Here is a 19,334-nt window from a genome sequence, read left to right as displayed (position 1 = left end):
ACTCCACACTCCTCTTCCAAGCGCGGAGCACGGGGCTGTTCCAAGCTGCCTATGAGGCAGCGTGGTGGGGGGTGGAGGGCGGTTCCCGGGAACCAACCTATCCTATGGCCATCTATCCGCTGACTAGCAGCCATAAGATTGCACCCTTATTAATGGAATATATGAACATTTTGGAAAATGTCCTAATATACATAACATATGTAATTGATTTTACGTATGGCAAGCACAGCCCCATTAGATGGCCACCTTAGATGGCAGGTGCTGGGAGGATTAGAGATTAATAGTGTTGCAGACTTTCACCCTTCTGCCGGGCTCAGCCAGAGAACAGACACTGGGTTTTTGTTTGAGCAGATGTTTATTACCAGAATGCCAAGGTGTGGTGCAGTCAAGAGTTGCCAACGTGGCCCCTCGGGACTGGACCCAGAACAATAGGCAACTTTGATATTAATACAAACAGGTAAACAAGGCGCAAGGCCTAGGCTTTGGTTAGTATTTGGTGCAGCGCTGAGTCAAGGGGCTACAAACGTCCTTCAGAGGAAGTTTTCCAGTTTCCAGAAACGAGAGCCCTGCTAGGCATTGTGACTCATGTGCAGTAAGTTAATCAGCCACCATCCTCTAGTACTAATTCAATCACTACCTCTAGGACTAACCCAATCACTACGTCCTACATGACTCTTGGCACCTCAGTAACACATTCCCATCCTAACAATGCAAGTGGTATTTTCCCACCTCTAGCAAGGTGTTGGGCAGAAGTTTGTGCCCCCTTAGCCAGCCTCCTCGGGTGTGGTGGAGGAGGGTCCTCTTGCCAGTGTTGAAGGTTCAGCTGCCAGTCTGATTGGCTTTTGCACTTGGAATGAGGAGGGGAACCATCTTGTCCTTTGCCTCAGGCAGCAAGGAGTCCTGGACCAGCCCTGATTCAACCAATGAGGAAAGGGGAGCTTTACTATAGAGATGGGAGAGAAATTAATTTGGTTAGCATTTCAATGCAAACTTACCAAATTTGCACTTCCCAAACTTAAAGATGAACTAGAATGCAATTTGCTGACAAAACACACACATTTCAGATGTCTTCAATGCAGTTTGCAAAAGAAAAAGTATATACAAAAATGCACACTTTAAATGTGCTCCAAATTCTTATATTTGCAAAAATATGAGCCAGAATTCTTTCTTCAGTGGGAATCACTGTGTACATATGCAAGAGCGTGCACAAAAATGTGTACATTTGGGGAAAGCATGCACAAAAAAGCATTATTTTTAGGCACCCCAAAATGCATACAAATTTTTATAGAGACGTAATATTCAACATCCAATACAGAATAGGGACAGAACAAACCTAGCACTGGAAAAATGAGAACCTGAGCAAAATGGAGCTTGACAGATTCTCCCATCCCTACTTGTTTCTACCTTGTCACTTTGATTAACATAATCTCCTGATCAAGTTGTAGAAACAGCCTCTGTGTGTTTCAAATAATGCCTTTCCTTCTTTCCTTAGTTGGAATGTTATCTGGCCATGTAACAACTAGGAGGGTCTGCTATTACATCACCTTGCACACCCATGTGACTTTGCATTTGTGGCTTCTCCACTCTCTCTCCCAGGGGATGTCTCCACCAGCGATTTACTCTGAGCTGGCTGCGTGTTGAGGTCATTATGGATACATGACATTGTGGCCATCCAGTAGCCACCCCTGGAGCTTATCAGGGAAAAACAAGATTTCCTGAGACTGCTTGAAGTCCAATTCTTTTCCTCAAGTCGGGTTCTCAGCAGTATAGTTGTTGTGTGCCCCAACCCCCGCATTTACCTTGGGTATGCTAGCCCTGCCCAGGGGTGTGCCTTTCACCATGACCCTGATCAAGGGGTGTTTCCTGTGTGTTTCCCATCCCTACACAAACCAAAGTGTCTACTCAGAAGTAACTCCCATTTTGCTCAGTGAAGCTTGTCCCCTGAATGCCCATATCAGAATTTACAGAGATCCCCCTCAATTGAAATGGCACAGTTTAAAGCACGTTCTCTAAATGCTCTAAATGGGGATCTCGAGGCTCCAATTCTCTTTGTTTGGTTTATTGCCTTGGGAAGTAACTACTTCACAGCTTCGTTATAGAGATCCTGCGCAGTATCCGTTTGGTTAGAAAGGGGGCTGGTTTTCCATCCCTGTGTTCTCCCCCACCCCCGCCTTTCCCAGCACTAGCATATGTGTGTCTACTCAGAAGTAACACCCATTGTGTTCAATGGGGCTTGGGGTTCGCCGGGAGGCTTGACTTACAAGTGCGCACAAGGGGAAGTAACTACTTCACACCTTCCTTATGGAGACTGGGGGGGGGGGCAGCCTCTGTTATTGGTTGAGCAGCCCCTGCCACTCAGATGACGTTCACTTCAACCCCTACCCCCACCCCATCCGGAAGTAAGTTATGTGAAGCCACTTAGAATGGTGCGATGTACACCCTTGTGGAGCCCCGCCCAGCCCAAAAGCGACTCCTACAAAAATGTGGATGAGCCACTCCTCCCTTCTCCTTCCATCCTCGGGGAGACAGGGCCCCAGTCTACCTGGTTGGGCTAAGGAATTAGAACAGTCTTCTGTACATAAGCCTACACTCTTCTGCTTCCTTCTGACTCAAAGAAGAGATAGTCTTAGCATATATTTCACTGGTTCCACAGGGAATATCTATTCCAATATAGATTTCTGGGCCAAAGAGAAAATCCTTTCTCCATATTACAAACCATCTGTGCCCTTGTTATTACCATAATCTTTTTAAAATATCTAAAGAAAAAGATTACCAATTGTAATAACAAAACTGAAGATGAATTTAAAATATACTCTTAAACTAAATACAAAACCCCTTGATAAACATAAAATATAAACAATAAATATATACAACCCCCCCCACCAGGTCCAATGGTCTTTGATTAGATCCTTTGGCTTTAATCCACAGACTTGGCTTATTCCTCTGACAGGCACAAGCCTGAAGTACCTGGGAAATAGGAGGGGCAAGAAATGTCTGCAAACACTTCCTCCATACATTGTTATGTACATTGAGGGCTGGCCATTAGGCAGAGTGAGACAGCTGACTCAGCAGATGATGGAGTGTGGCAGCTAGATGTTGGAGGACAGAGCCGTGGGTGCCATGTAGCCTATCCTACACACCCTAAATTAGTCTGCGTCCTCCCAGTTCACTAGAAGGTGGCGGCTCATTGCCACTGTCAGAGTGAGATCTAACTGCCCATCTGGTCAGGTTCTGTTCCTGTAACGGGAGGTGGCACCATCTTGTCCTTTGCCTCAGGCAGCAAAATGTCTTGGGTCACCTCTGCCCCACCTGATTGACTCAATGGTAGGGCTGTACATGATCATTATGTGTTAAACAGAGTACCTGTTCAGTTAAATACTGGGGCCCAGAAAAGGCTGAGGCCCAGAAAATCATAAGGCTAATTCACACATTAGATTTCTAGATGTATACCTAAGATGTTTGAAGTTTACAGGTGGAAATGTCAAGTCTGAATGTGACCAACGTGTTTGTGAACGCTTGTCAGACAGGTTTGCCCCTTATGGAGATGGAATATAATGGCATATGAAATAATAATAATAATAATAATAATAATAATAATAATAATTGTGTTAGCCTTTAAGATGCCACAAGGAACTGTAGTTTTTGTTGCGACAGACTAACACAGTTGCCCTTCTGGAAGTTGTTACAAGTTATTTGACCTGTCTTGTTAATGTTTATTTAAAAGTAGAATTTCAAGATGGTGATTCTACATATTACTTAAACCAGCATATTTTTAACTACAGTTTACATTAAGTGCTAACACTAACTTAAGAGGTTTGTGGGCTGCCTTACAAAAAGACAAATTACCAAGATACAAAAAACAATGGTTTAAATTTTAAACTTTAAAAGCTAGAAGGCATTCCTTGCTTCTTGTTTCAAATAGTCTTTAGTGACTTTACAAAATGAACCCTCTGCATATTTTCCCCCAAGAGTGGGAAAGGAATGCCATCCCTGTGAGAAGTCTATGACTAAGACTACATAGCAGAACAAAATACAGACTAGTGTTAAAAACAAGAATGACTGGTCACTGCTCCCTGTAAATCTGACAGAAAGTACAAAATTGATAATCTCCCAGCGGTCCTGAGTGAGTTTTATACTGTGATGTTTCTGGTGAAGCCTTTTTGCCTGAACCAACAGAAATGCAACCCACACCCCTCTGCTAGTTTGTCTTTACGTGGGGGCGGGGGGAGACAAACAGAAACAGAGGGAGGGAGGAAGAACAGGAACAGTGTGTGACATTAGAAAGCTCCTTTTCAGCCAGTGATGAAGGAAGCAGCAGCTGTCGCTGCTTTTCAGAAACTTCAGTCAAGATGCCCTTTCAAAATAGCTCTACCAGGTCTGCACAGCGCAAATGGATATTGACTGGGGTCATGGTTCTGTTAGTTGTGCTAGTTGTGATTGTGTTGGTTGCTGTGCTGAGACCTGGAAGGAAAGAGGCCAGCAGCAAAGACATCATTCAGTGGAAAGGCAAAGGGACCACTGAACACCTGCATGACATCATCCTGGGCAGGTGTTACAGCTATATTGCTACGGTGAACCCTGACCTCAGGTGAGTACTAAGAATACACTTATGAATAACAGAGCAGGATGCAGACTGGAGGGAAGTGCAGGTGGACAAGGAAGTCGGTGGGAGAAGCAATTTTTAAGCATTACAAAAGCCTTATTGAAAACTAGATGAACAATCTCTGACTTCTGCCCACATTTCTGCAATACCTGCAGAAATCTGACTGCCTGCAGCAAGTTGCAAACCTCTTCCTGAGCAAGGTTCCTATGTCTTCATTATTTGCATGATCAAAAGGTTATGTAGCTTTTTTTCCAGCATGCAGTGATGGGGAAACTCCGCCTGTTGAATTTTGGCTTATTATGCAGCTGTTAAAGGCACAGGAATCATCCCAGCAAAATGTGGCATTTAAAGATATCAAACTGGAAGAGGGAATTTAAAATGAAATCTTGTGTGGGTGGCAGGGTATATATAGTGTGTAAAGTTGCCTTCATGTGTACGTAATGGAGACCTGATGGGTCAGGAATGTATTTCTGAATAATAATGCTTAATGGTACAGAGTGTGTGAAGTGCTTGATGTATGTATGTATTTAACTTTTACCTTGCCTTTCTACCAAAAATGGCAAGGTAAATGTACTCTGTTATCCTTACAACAGCCCTGTAAGGTAGGTCAGTGTTATCTCCATATTGCAGATGGGGTTCTGAGGCTGAAAAATTCTGACTTGATCAAGTTCATCTAGTGAGTTCGTGACAAAAGTGAGATTTGAAACAGGGATTTCCTGTTATTTCCTCAGGGCTCACAGCACCATCCTATTTATGTTGACTTAGCAAACATCCAATTATATTCAATTGGGCTTACTGGCAATAAATCCAACTATATTCAACTGGGCTTATTTGCAGATAAGTGTGAATAGGACTGCAGCCTGACAGCACAAACCTATGTGTGTTTATGCAGAAGCAAGTCCCACTTAGTTCAATGCATCCTACTTGCAAGTAACTATGCATCAGATTTCAGCCTTGAAGCGCAATCCTATGCATGTTTACTCAGAAATCAATCCCATTAAGTGAAATGAGATTTACTCCCTAGTAAGTTTAGGATTGAAGCTTTAGCTTTTAGGTCAGGGCTAGGAGAAACGAAGTGAATCCTCCAAATGAGTGATACAATATATGGCTGGTTTGGGGTGGGGACAATGGAACTATGAACTATTTTAGTAGCTTGTAACTGATCATTTGGCACTAGGAGGCAGCCTGCAAAAACTTGACGTGGGTGCGTGTCTGTTAGCCTTATCAGTGTGTTGCAAGAGTATTCACTGAATCTTACCAGTGTGGCAATACTGTTGCTGACTTTTATGAACAGATAGATATGCAGAACAGAGGTCTTACAAGAAATGTTTGTAATTTGTCCTGCCTAGAAAAGAAACAGATATACAACTGATGTCTCAATTTAGCTTCTGATCTCCCTTTCTCTGGGAGAATGTTGCAGCCACTTTAGATCTGATGCAATTATGTATTTCCTTGGGCAGGTACACAGTGTTTATGAACCGGAAATTTGGAGTAATAAAGTTTCCCAGCACAAAAACACAGAAAAATACACATTCCTGACTACTTATGGTGTGCACAGTTTCCTATGTGGATGCGGTTTGGGGAAGGTTTCCACTTCCCCTTCTCTGGAGAATAATATACATTTATCTCTCTCCCCCCACCGCCCCATTTTAGAGAATTAGTGACTGGATTTTATTCACACTCCAAGACTGACAGATTACCACATTTGGGGGTTAAGTAGTTTGGCTACCCTGGACAGTGGCAGGTTGTTTCTTCTGTGGTATTTGGCATCTCTTGCTTGGACTTATTTACCTTGTAGTCACTCATCTGTTGTGTACCTTCTCTCTGCTTCTGGTACACAAACATGAGTAGGTTGTTCTATTACATGGGTGGCCAAGTTTTCAGACCCAAGTTTTCAGACTTTTGGAGACACAGTCTCCAAAGGTTCAACATTGACATGATATGCACAACTTTTATACACACCTTAAATATTAATTTTATGTTAATAATATGAAATAATATTGAAATTGTACTTACTATATGTCAGCTAATTAGACGTAGAGGACTTCTGGGTCTCCATGCGGTTTTTAAGTCTTTTGACATCCAGTTGACAACATTATCAAGGTAATATGGAGGAACTCAGGTAGATATATTCATTTGTAAAGACTGCACAATGTTAGTATAGTATAGTTTACTGTAGTATCATAGAGAACAGTGATTCACAGCTGTATGTTGTGCCAAAAACTGAAATATGGTTGACATCAGTTTTATTCAGTTTAGGATACTTTAACTTGACTACTGACACTGGTTTATGCATCATCTTTAGAGTCTGGTCCTCTTGGAGTTCCTGTAGTTCAGCCCTCTGCAACTTGGTGCTCTCAGATGTGTCTGACTGCAACTCCCATAATTCCCAGCCAGCATGAGGAAGTGGCCGGCGCAGCTCTTCAGAAGGCTGGCCAGTCCAAAAAGCATGACTCTGAGGGGCTCCTTCTTAAACTGCCCCTGTGGAGCTGTTTGTATACATCCATTGCATTCCTATGGTCATTCAGAAGGACGCCTGAATATTATGGCTGTGCAGAAGGAGAGGCCATTCCTATGGAGTGTGCCTCACATTTGGGTTCTTTGTATGTTTGGGGGGTACTAACTATATCACCTGTGGACAGTTTGGGGGCTCCTGCTCCTTTCTGTGGAGCTGCCCAATCCACTCCTATAGCCATTTGGAATGACACCTGAAAATTATGGCCATGTGCAAGGAGGACCCATTGCTATGGGGGGGGGGGAGGATAGCAGCAAAACTCTTGGGCCTTTGGGGGTACTCCCCCTATTGCCTGTGAGCAGTATCAGGGCTCTGCTCCTTCCTTTGGAGCTGTTTATCTCATTTCCATGCATTCCTATGACCGTTCTGAACAACACCTGAATATTATGACCATACGCAACAAGGGGGGCATTCCTATGGAGCATGAATCACACTGGAACTCCTGGGATGTTATGGGGTGCTCCCACTGTCACCTATGAGAAGTATAGGGGCTCCTGCTCCTTCTTGTGGGGTTGCCTGTCTCACTCCAATACATTTCTATGGCCATTCTGAAGGACACCTGAATATTATGGCTACGCGAAAGTAGCAGCCATTCCTGTGGAGCACGCATCAAATTATGACTCTTGGGATGTTTGGGCATACTGTGTCACCTGTGAGCAGTTCAGGGGTTACTAATCATTTCTGTAAGGCTGCTTGTCTGAGCCCAATGCATTCCTATGGCCATTTGGAAGGACATCTGAATATTATGACCATGTGCAAGGAGGGAGCCGTTCCTATGGCGGATTCATCAATCTAGGACTTTTGGGATGTTTGGGGGTACTAACTTTGCCAGTGCAGTTCTGGGGTGCCTGCACTTTTCTGTGGGGCTGTTGGTCTCAGCAGCATTCCTATGGCCATTCGGAAGGACATCTGCATATTATGGCCATGCACAAGGAGGCACCATTGCTATGTAGGGGTTAATGGCATCAGGTGTCTTGGGGCCTGAATATTATGGCCATGTAGATGAGGTGCCATTCCTATGGACATGCATCAAACAGAGACTCTTAGGATGCTTGGGGTGCTAGATCTATCACCCATGAGCAGTTTGGGAGCTCATCCTGTTTCCTGTGGGGCTGCTTATCTCAGACCAAGGCATTCCTATGGCCATTCCAAAGGTCACCTGAATATTATGGCCATGCGCAAGGAAGGGCCATTCCTGTGGAACATGCATCACAGCATATTCCACCAATTTAAAAAGCAAACAAAATTGATTTGATTTTTCATGTTTTAAAATGGAGAACAGCTAAAAGATGTGAATGGCATTCTTAAAAATTGAAAATCCATACAGAGAGCAGTGGTTTTGACATTCTTAATCTGGTCAAACTGGTACCGGGTGGAATAAACTACAACATTAGGATTACCCAGAATGGGCTACAGTTGAAAACAGCAACTTTATCTATTGCATGGTTGAAAGGCTGTCAGGCCTATTCTAGAATCTAGGCTCACAACTTTTACAGGGCATAAATAAATTTTTACATAAATTTTCTCAGAACAGCCAGCCAGCAAAACAACATGGAAACATTTAGGATCCTCTCTGGACTTTGAACCTCATTCACATGAAAACCTTATATTATGGGGCAACCAAGAAAAAGAATTCTTATCAGTATATTAAGATGTTTATAACAATAAAAATGAACAACAATATAAATGAAAAGGCAAGGTTAAATAACTAAAAGTAGAACAACAACTTAGAGGCTTCTGATAATTAAATCATATCCCTGTTATTACAGTCTTTGGCCCCTGTGGAATTGTAAAAAGCATAGTCTTTGTTTTCAGTGAGATAAGTAGGAAGATAACACAAAGATAGACAAGGATTAACAAGAAATTAAGGACAGGATGAGAAGGTAGACAAAAAGCAGTCATGATTCACTGCCGATCTGGGAATTTACTCTCTCAATTGATAACAGCTGGTTTTAGTCACATGAGAATTTTAAAACTGAATTACATTGCCCACCTGAGCAAGCTGGCAATAGTTACAGATGCAGCAAGGCCTCAATTCTAAGGGCTCCTTCACACAGAGCTGTTATCCTGTGATTGAGATTGCTTCTTCACAGGAGTTTGCGGGCTCTTTACCCTGCCGTGACCCTTCTGCACTAAACGCCCTTTGTTATGTTTTTAAATAGATCACAAGTAATGAGCTATCAAATTACCCCATTGTGCTCCACTTCAATTTCCTCTGTGAAAAGAGTAAAAGCAGCAAGAAGAGGAGCGAGATTAATGAAAGATACTGAAGGAAGGGAGGGAGAGGGAGAAGGGGGAAAGGAAGCACATGTAAAGGGAGTCAGTTGTGATTCTGCATTTAAAACGGAAGCAGAAAGTCCCATTTTAAATGCAGGATTTTGGGCTAGTGTAGAAATGCCCTTAGTTTGGGCCAGATTCATTCATTCCACCATAAAACCCTGATTTACTGAAACCAGTATAAAAGCTGCCCCAGGCATATAGAGTAGATTGCACTTTTCTCTGCATTAAACTGGAAACTTCAGTTAGGTTGCAATCCTGTTCACACCTGGGAGTAAACTCCATTGAACAATGGGGTTTCCTTCTGAAAATAAACATGCATATGATTGCCCTGTTAATGAGGAATGGGTTAAATGGAATGAAAAGGTAAGGCTCCATATACAATACTTTCAATGGAAAACTGACTTGAAAAGTATTAAAGTATACTTTTCAAATTTAAAACGCCCCCATTAATTGTGGAGAGGGGCACTTGTTTTAAGTTCTCCCTGGACTCTTCATGACCTTGAACTTAAAAACATGATTTCTGTTGGAGACGTACAGATCTAGGTGGAGTCTTATTCCATATGCCTTAAGATTTCCAAATGGCAAGATGAATGGCAAGTCATTGTTGAAAAGTGGCCTGTTAGAGAGCTGGTGTAGTGTAGTGATTAAAAGACCAAGCTATGAATTGGGAAGCCACCACTTTAACTCTTGCTTCTGCTATGAATTCACTGCGTAGCCTTAAGTAAGCCAACTTTTCTCTGCCTCAGCACCACAAAATGGAGATGATATTAATATTAATTCATAAGATTGTTTTAAGGATTAAAATAAGAGAATGCAAGTGCTTTGAACACTTGAAAGGGCTCTAGAAATGCTAAGCACTGTTACATATTACATAGAAATAATATAATTTAACAAGCCTGGGTTTGTTTTTTGGCGACTTCTTAAGCCTAGCATGAGAACTCCGAAGAACACTCCAGCTTAATTGTGTGGATAGAACACAAGAGTACCATTCTCTCTGAAATTCTTTGATCACAAAGAATGAGCTTTCTGAACATCAGTATAGTCAAGCATGTTTTGTTCTATTTTTAATGTTTCACTTACGCAACACCCCTAAAACCGTAGTCTTCATTTTCACCCCCTTGAGGCCTTCTCAGTAATACCTTTAGGGTGCAACCCTAGGGCTGCTAGACAGAAGCTAGATGGCCATAGGGTTATTTGGTCTTCGGGAACTGACCTTGGAGCCAGTGCTCCAAGGTCAGTTCCTGAAAAACCGCCTCCTTTCCCCCTACCCTGTCACCTCGTAGGCAGTGCAGAACGTCCCCAGCTCCACACTCAGAAGAGCAGCACAGAGCAGGAGGAACGGGGGCGTTCCCACGGGTGGAGAGGGGACCTCGGATGCACCCGTACGACACTTCCAATGCATCGTCCAGCCTCCTCCCTCCCCCTGCTCCGAAGTGCTGCAGCAAGACAGCTGGAATTGGCCATCTGGCCACAAATGCAGGGCAGCTAGATCATGGAGGAGAAGATCCCCTCCACACTCCACCTGCCTTACATTAGATAGGCAGTCGCCTCCGTGTTCAGAGGCGGCCACCTATCCCAATAGAATTGTGCCCTCCGTCACCAGCATGATATCAGAAGGAATGTCACATAGCCCTAGACGTGACATTCTGTCTCAATCCTTCATTCATTGTTTTGTTTTACTTGATTTGAGTTCCAGGGAAGGTCAATACCTCCTACCCCTGAGTGACTCAAAGACTGTGTTTGTGGAGGGAAAAAGACTTCTTCCAGTTTCTGACTTTACATCAAAAACTAAACTCTTTTGAGTCACAAATTCTTGGCCAAGCTTCTTTTTGTCCGCTCCTGTCTTGTCTCTATATGACAATCACTATTTAATTCAAAGTATTTCTAGACGCTAAAGTTGAGCCAGTCAGGCTGACGAAACTAGTTGAGTCACTCACTTCTGGAGCTAAATGAGTATGCTTTTGTTCTAATAATTATTTGTGCTTAAATTCAGCTTGAATTATATGTTAGCTCAATGAAAAGGTTTATGGTTTCTGCCACACTCATATCAACTTATAAGGGCACAATCCTATGCATGTTTAGACAGAAAACAGTCCTACAATTTGCAGCATGCCGCATGCTGGCTGCTGCATGTTGGGAATTATAGGACTTTTTTTCTGTCTAAACATGCATAGGATTGTGCCCTAAATTGCTTTTGATAGACAGTTTATGCAATCAAGCTGCAATGCGGACTGTACTATTTCAGCCCGCAGTTCCAGAAAGGGGATTGATATGTATACAAAAACATGCTAGGGAAAATACTAATCTGAAGTCTCCCTCCCAGACATGCTAACACTATGTGCAGGGTGAGGGTTTGGAGAGGATATTAAAACATACCACTCACACCCCTACTTGCAGCCTGAAGAAGTAGAGTCCAGGGGCACCTTCACACTGAGCCTTTATCCTGCAATTGAGATTGCTCCTTCACAGAAGTTTGCGGGCTCTTTACATGACATCACAATCATTCAAGTCATCTCCTGCACTAAATGCCCTTTGTTCCATTTTTAAATAATTGTAGATAATGACCTATCAAATTACCCCATTGTGTTCCGCTTCAGTTTCCTCTGTGAAAAGAGTAAAAGCTGCAAGAAGAGGAGCGAGATCAATGAAAGATAATGGAAGACTCAGATATAGGGGGAAGGAGGGGGAAGGAAGCACGTGAAAAAGGGAGTCGTGATCCTGCATTTAAAACAGAAGCAGAAAGCCCCATTTTAAATGAAGGATTTTAGGCTGGTGTAGAGATGCCCCAGGAATGGGTTTACCACTTAATTCTGCTGATTATAAAAACTGGCAGTAGAGGAAGTGTGAGTGATTTGTACTTTCTCTCCCCAGGCCTCTTTTGAAAGGCATTGTGTCCTTGCATTGGTTGATCTTACACATTTTCCCTCTTTGGGAGAGACTCAGAATCATGGACATTGTTCACATGTGGAAGGTGGGAAGCACTGTCCCCACTTTTTTCCTTACCCCCACTTGCCCAGATCAGCAGCTGCCAGATATATGGGTGGGAAGGAAAGGGGGTAAAGGGATGGAGCTGAGGAAAAAAGGGATAAAAGGGTTAAAAAGTTAACATTAAAAAGACAAATATGTCCTTTTTAATAGGCACTTATTTCTTGTTTAATACATACTTTTATTCACTGAGTCAAATTTAAACATTGGCTGTATGGATCTAAATGTTGTAAACTTGTCTGCAATATCTCTATTACTGCTGAAGTCCATAAATTATGGCATTCTAGGCTGAAGGTTTTAAGCAATATTAGCTGATAATCCCCCAGGGAAAACTATAGCACTCACTTCCAGATTTGACATCATTTGAGTATATATCCTGCACAAAGTTTTAAGTGGCATTTAACTTGCTTCTATTTCTTCCTACTTCCTCATTTTCCCACTACGTATATAGCTAAGTTTTTAAAAAATCACAAGTGGGTTAGAATCAAATTATGGATTATAAACGTTCTCCTCATGTAGAACAACTTTAGTTTAAGCCCCATTCAACCCAGATGTAGATTTTAATTTAAGAGAAGTTCAGTGATAAGACACAAGTTAAATATATTCCATTAAAATCACAAGCTTAAAAGTAAAGCCCTGAAACATAAGAAGCTGCCTTATACTGAGTCAGACCATGGTCAATTTAGCCCAGTATTGTTGACATTGACTGAAAGCAGCTCTCCAGGGTTTCAGGCAGGAATATTTCCAGCCCTGCCTGGAAATGCCAAGGATTATCTCTGGTCCACTCAGGATTGATGCTTAGGAACCTCGTCCTGTCCTCGTATGTGAGTGTGCCACCATTTCTTTTCTTCCTGTTGAGCAACCCAGCAAAGATAGCTGCTCAGTCATGTGCATGTAACTGGAAACCATTTTATTTGGAATGTCTTCTTACAAAAGGCTGGGAGGTCACAGTGCCCACTGACAGCTCCTTTGTACTTGCCAAGCAATACAGAAATAAAAAACAAAACAAAACCTTTAAGTCTAGATTTTAAAAAGTGCTATTAAAAATAATGAATATTCTTATTTTTAGACAGTTTGCACTCCCAGGATTACTTGGGCTCCCCAAGCAAGTCAAACCAAAATAAAGACAAAATTCAAAAAGCATCACCAGGGTAACTTCCTCTAATTTACTGGAGTTGGTACCATCTTTCCAGTAATTATATAATTGGATCAGTACAGAACACATGAGTGTGGGTTTTGTGGATGTACAAAGATGTGGATGTACATCAGAAAGAAAGTAGAATCCAAATTTCCCACAAAGTCCTAGAAACAGTGAAGGTTAGTTGCAGAGATTTCCCTTCTCCATCATCTTTACTAGTTACCTTGCTCAGTCATTCAGGCAAGATGGTGGATCTTACAAGGGACAAGTCATTCTCAGACACCTTCGGTGGGACATTCTCTCCACACAGTTCAAAATAGTACCACTGAAGTATAATACTCCTATTGGGTCAGTAACATCCTTCGTTGTAGCCAATTTTGCCCTTAGATTGAAGTATGGGTGGACAGGCTTTAGGTTGGTGGAATCTGCTTTATTATTTATTGTTTTTTACTAGAACCCTAAAGTCCGCCAACCAGAGCCAGGTGCAAAGTGTCTCAGGAGTGCAGAAAAATGCTAATAATTAAGGAGAGGATGCTTCTGAGCTTATGTCCAACCCAGGAAAAAATCCAGTTCTGGGTTTCAGCCAAGCTTCCTTGGTTTCAGCAGCCTAAATTAAGGCATGGGGTCCAGGAGAGGGAGAAAGCCTTTTGTTGTTACTGTTGTTAGATAGTTGGATGCCAGAAACCTTTTCTCAACTACTGCAAATGACCTAGAGATCTATCAATCTACCTTCTTCCCACCCCGGGATTACAGGACATAGCTTGAATACCGAGGTCTCAAAAGGTGGGACCCCTTTGAGATCATTAGCAGGATTCAGAGGCCCATTTTAGTGAGCAAGTATTACATCAGTTTCTGTGTAGCATGGAGTTTGCCCCTAAGAATTCTGGCTTCATCCATATACGCATTGCTCCTGATCAGGATTACTACTTCATCATATGTCAAGTTCAACATCTGAAATGAAACCCTTACAAACTGGGGTGAACCCTTGCCTGTACACATTTTTATTTTGACTGTGGCACGTTGAACAAAAAAGCAGGTTCTGTATATTTTGTATGCACATGTACGTTTGACAGCTGTTTGTAGTTAGACTGCATCAGAAGTATCCTAAGTGTGAATTAGTTAATTCTTCTTTATTTGTGTCTAGGACTTTGCACAGAGGAATACACCAAAGGAAAACAAAGTTTACAAAGAGGCTTTGAAAAGCTCCCTTTTCAAAACCTCTGAAATTGGCTAGAGCTTTTAAAGACAAGTAAGGAAGCCTGAAAGAATACTCCTTCTTCTGAATTCAACCAGCATTCAGACTCCTAGGGCATTTTTTTAAAGGTATTTGTGCAAAAGCTTGGAAATGTCATCTATAACAGTCGCCATTCTGGCTGGGAAAGAGGAGAGTTGCAGACCAACACACCAGGGGGGTGCCTCCACGAGCGATTTACTGCAAGTTGGCTACTCTGGAGGTCGTTCGGGACACACAATATTGTGGCCATCCCACAACCATCCTGGAGATTTTCACAGAAAAATCAGTTTTCTGAGACTACTTTTAATCCGATTGTTTTCCTTAATTCAGCTTGTCAGTGCTTCTGTTGCAGTGTTTACCAATCCTCCTCATTTACTTCAGCATGATAGCCCTGCCCAGGGGTGTGTCTTTGACGTGGCCCCCAGCAAGGGGTGTTCCCCCAATGTTTCCCCTCCCTGTGTTTCCCCAGTGTTTCTGCCATTTTTCAGGGGGCCATTCAGGAGTTCTGAGCTACCTCATGGTATTTACTTCACCTTGCCTGCCACTAACCTCTGCCAGCCATTCCCCCCAAAAGTGTAGGTGTGCTTTGCTCAGCAGCCTCTACCTTAAAAAAAAAATCCTCTTAAATCGATACTGTGTAAAAGTGCAACATCAAAATAGCACATTGCCACTACATCGTGAACCTGAAGTGCTCCAGTTTCACCAACCACAGCTGCCAAAGGGGGGGGGGAGTGGACTTATTTACAAGTGGGGTATGGGGCAAGTGGACATAGAGTAAAACAAGCTGAGGAGACCAATGAGTAAAGCTTATTTTCCACCCCATTTTTCCCCATGTGTACACTTTTGCCTATTGCTTCAACCTCCCGCCTCTTTCTCCTTCCCCGTTTGCAATGAGAAGTTACTGCAATAAAGCAGAGAAGTGATTTTATATAACAGAGAAACTACAGAACATCAAAAAAGCACAACATCACAATAACGATCTAAGAGAGCAACGGAGAATTGAAAGAGCGCTTTAGGGTGAGTTACTAAAGTTAGCCTTTAATCCTTTCACTGCAGGGAAGTGAGATTTATTTCTTACTTCTGAGTAAACATGTACAGAACGGGGGGTATGTTAAAGATTGAAAGCAGGCTAACTAAAGTGATTGAGTGTTGCCACATTATGAATGGAGAGCCGCTACCACATTATGAATGGGGAGCAACTAATTTTCTCCATGTGTGCAGATTTCCCTGAAGAAGCCAAAATTCCCAGTCCGCCAGTGCAGCATCTGAGAGCTCCCCCCGCACCCCAGTTTTGCCACATCCCAGCAATCTGCTGCAGAGTTATTGCTCCCCACCCCATTTTTCCCTGTGTGCGCACTTTTGCCTACTGCTTCTACTCCCCCCTTTCTCCTTCCCCCTGCTCACAATGAGAAGGAAAGATTGTTAATGCGATAAAGCAAGGGACTTTACATAACAAACTACAGATCAAAGAAGCACAACATCACAATAGTGATTTAAGAGAGCAAAGGGGAAGCAAAAGACCTCTTTAGGGTGAGTTACTACATTAGTCTTTAACCCTTTCCCTGCAGGGGAGTGAGATTTATTTCTTACTTCTTAGTAAACATGCATAGGGGGGGGGAAATGTTAAAGATTGAAAGCAGGCTACCTAAAGTGATTGAGTGTCTCACTAATGTAGTAATGTGAAAGGTCGCTGCTGCGCTCCTGGGGATTTTCTCAATGGGAATGGGGAAAACTTCCGTTGGGGAGACAAGAGGGAATAGGCAAAGTCCCCCAGGAAACAACTATTCCATCTGATGGTTCCAGCACCCCAAATAAAACGAAATCAATGGGTCTGCACATTTAGTCCTGTCGCTATTGTGGTTTTAGAGGGAAAATAGGTTTTTTAAAAATTGGGTGAGAAGGGTCGGATATAGGATGGGAAGGGTGGGGGTGCTAACATACACACTGGCCAGAGAAAGCAGAAGAGGCAGAACAGGGTGAGAGTGGGAGGGAGAGAACAGGCTCTCTAAATGATCACGTGGGTGAGACTCCACCCAGTAGCCTTCTAAACAATTCACAGTAGACTGCCATGTGACCTACCGAGAGCCCCAGGCTAGCTTTGGGATAATCTGGGTTTTCAAGCCCCATGTGTCCCCCAAACGGAGCAGATTTGACTCCAGTAAAAAGCGCAGCGAAGTGGAGAGCAAACTAAACCTGTTGTCGTGGTTCCCCCCCAGGAGGATAACTGATTGGGGAAGGCTAGTCTATAATCACCATTTATTTTCTGTCTACACGTGCAAAATTACATCTAACTTGTGCTGAGAAGTCTTTCTACTTCTCTTAAATTCTGAATATGTGACTCCAAAAGGGAAGAAATGTCTCCTCTACTCCATCCAGTTTGGAATGCTTTAGGCTGCAACGAAGCCCCCAAAATGACAAGATTTGTGCCTTATTGACCTTGTTTACTGTTGGGACATCCTGTTTGATAGTTGGAATAAATATTCTGTGAGTAGGTACACAGAGATAAGCAGTTCTGGGAGCATGGGTGGAGAAATGAAAGCAAAAGCTACAGCTATTTTGATATCTGTTGTAAGAGCTGCACAGCGTTACATAAAGATCTGGTTCACACATATGGCTAACCATGGGTTAAACAAACTATAGTTAGCTGTGGCCATGCCAGAGTGAGAGAGCCTCACAAGTGCTCATCACTTCTGCTTTATATCCAGCTTTGTAAACAACCCAGGAACACCCCACCCCTGTGTTGTTGTTGTGATGTGTGAACCTGTTCTATGGGTAGGGCATTTCAAAACAAGGATGCCAACACTGACAAGGCCCTCTCCCATGTTCCTACATAGGAACCTGGAGAACAGCCTCCTTTAAGGCATGAGCAGTTTAGTATATAGGGAGAGGAGCTCCTTCAGGTATTTGGGTCCCAAGCCATTTAGGACTTTAAAGGTAAGCACCAACACCTTGAATTGGGCTCAGAAGTGAATTGGCACCCAGTATAGCTCTGTAAGGATCAGTGTGACACAACCTCACCTGGCTGTACCAGTGGTAATTCTGGCAGCTGCATTCTATGCTAATTGAAACTTCAGAGTCCTCTTCAAAAGCAGCTCCACTTACAACACATTACAGTGTTCCAATCAGGAGATTTCCAGTGCCTGCATCACCATAGCCAACCAAAACATTCCTCCACTGAAACAATACTAAAGCTATTCTGTGGCCTCTGATATACAGTCAGGGCCAGAAATATCAGAATAAGGATAAGTGTTTTGGCAGTTGGCCTCTTTTCCCCCCCACATTGAAGTTGAAAGGAAACACACCCAGATGGGAGCGAAGTCAGGACTTTCAGCTGTAATTCAAGGGGTTTGACAAAAGTAGGGCACTACCCATTCAGGAAGTACAGCCAGTGGCATACACCCCTCCCCCATCGTTGGTGGCTCATAAGTAATGGAACAAACCAACATAATTTCAAACTTAAGGATCGGCTTTAATACCTGGATGAAAATCCTTTGCGGTCAATGACTGCCTGAAGTCTGGAACCCATGGACATGACCAAATGCTGAGTTTCCTCCCTCAAGATGCTTTGCCAGGCCTTAACTGCCTTCAGCTGCTGCTTGTTTGTGGGTCTTTCTGCCTTCAGTCTTGTCTTCAGTTAGTGAGAAGCATGCTCTATTGGGTTGAGATCAGGTGACTGACTTGGCCACTGAAGAACATCCCACTTCTTTGCCTGGAGAAACTCTTGGGTAGCTTTTGCTGTATGTTTTGGGTCATTATCCATCTGCAATATGAAGTGGCATCCTATCAGTTTGGTAGCATTCGGCTGAATCTGGGCAGAAAGTATAGCCCTATACACTTCAGAATGCATCCTGCTGCTTTGATCAGCAGTCAGGTCATCAATAAACACCAGTGACGCGGTTCCATTGGCAGCCATACATGCCCATGCCGTAACACTGCCTCCACCATGTTTGACAGATGATGTGGTATGCTTTGGATCATGAGCTGTTCCTTTCCTTCTCCATACTTTTCTCTTCCCATCACTCTGGTACAAGTTAATCTTGGTTTCATCAGTCCAAAGAATCTTATTCCAGAACTGGGAAGGCTTTTTTTAGGTGTTTGCTGGCAAAGGCTCATCTGGCCTGTCTGTTCTTGAGCGTTACCAGTGGTTTGCACCTTGTTGTGAAGCCTCTGTATTTACATTCATAAAGCCTTGACTGTAGATGTTGACAATGACATGCCTACCTCCGCAAGAGCGTTCTTGACCTGGCTAGATGTTGTGAAAGGCTTCCTCTTCACCATGAGCAGAATTCTGCGGTCATCCACTTTAGTTGTCTTCCGTGGTCTTCCAGGCCTTTTGCTGTTGCTGAGATTGTCAGTTAATTCCTTCTTTTTCAGGATGTTCCAAACTGTTGTATTGGCCACTCCCACTGTTTTTGCTATCTCTCTGATGGGTTTATGTTGTTTCCTCAGCCTAATGATGGCCTCCTTCACTCACATGAACACCTCTTTGGACCTCATGTTGGGAGTTCCAGCAAACAGCTACCAAATGCAAATGTAATACTCAGAACCACCTCCACGCCTTTTATCTGCTTGATTGGTC

General features: G+C 43.0%; 1 protein-coding gene across 1 annotated transcript in view; it reads left to right on the top strand.

The window, feature by feature from the left end:
- The first annotated feature begins 4,241 nt into the window (after window positions 1-4,241).
- Window positions 4,242-19,334, top strand: part of LOC146344301 (ADP-ribosyl cyclase/cyclic ADP-ribose hydrolase 1-like) — a 36,877-nt gene continuing 21,784 nt past the window's right edge. The window contains exon 1 of the mRNA XM_084857098.1: window positions 4,242-4,588. Coding sequence (XP_084713224.1) covers window positions 4,350-4,588 — 239 coding nt within the window. The 5' untranslated portion in view covers window positions 4,242-4,349. The remainder of the gene's footprint in view (window positions 4,589-19,334) is intronic.

Source organism: Heloderma suspectum, chromosome 5 (genome assembly GCF_057233095.1).
Source record: "Heloderma suspectum isolate Gila_16-S chromosome 5, 16-S_ref, whole genome shotgun sequence".
Taxonomy (NCBI): Eukaryota; Metazoa; Chordata; class Lepidosauria; order Squamata; family Helodermatidae; genus Heloderma; species Heloderma suspectum.
This window is presented reverse-complemented; position numbering and strand designations above follow the sequence as displayed.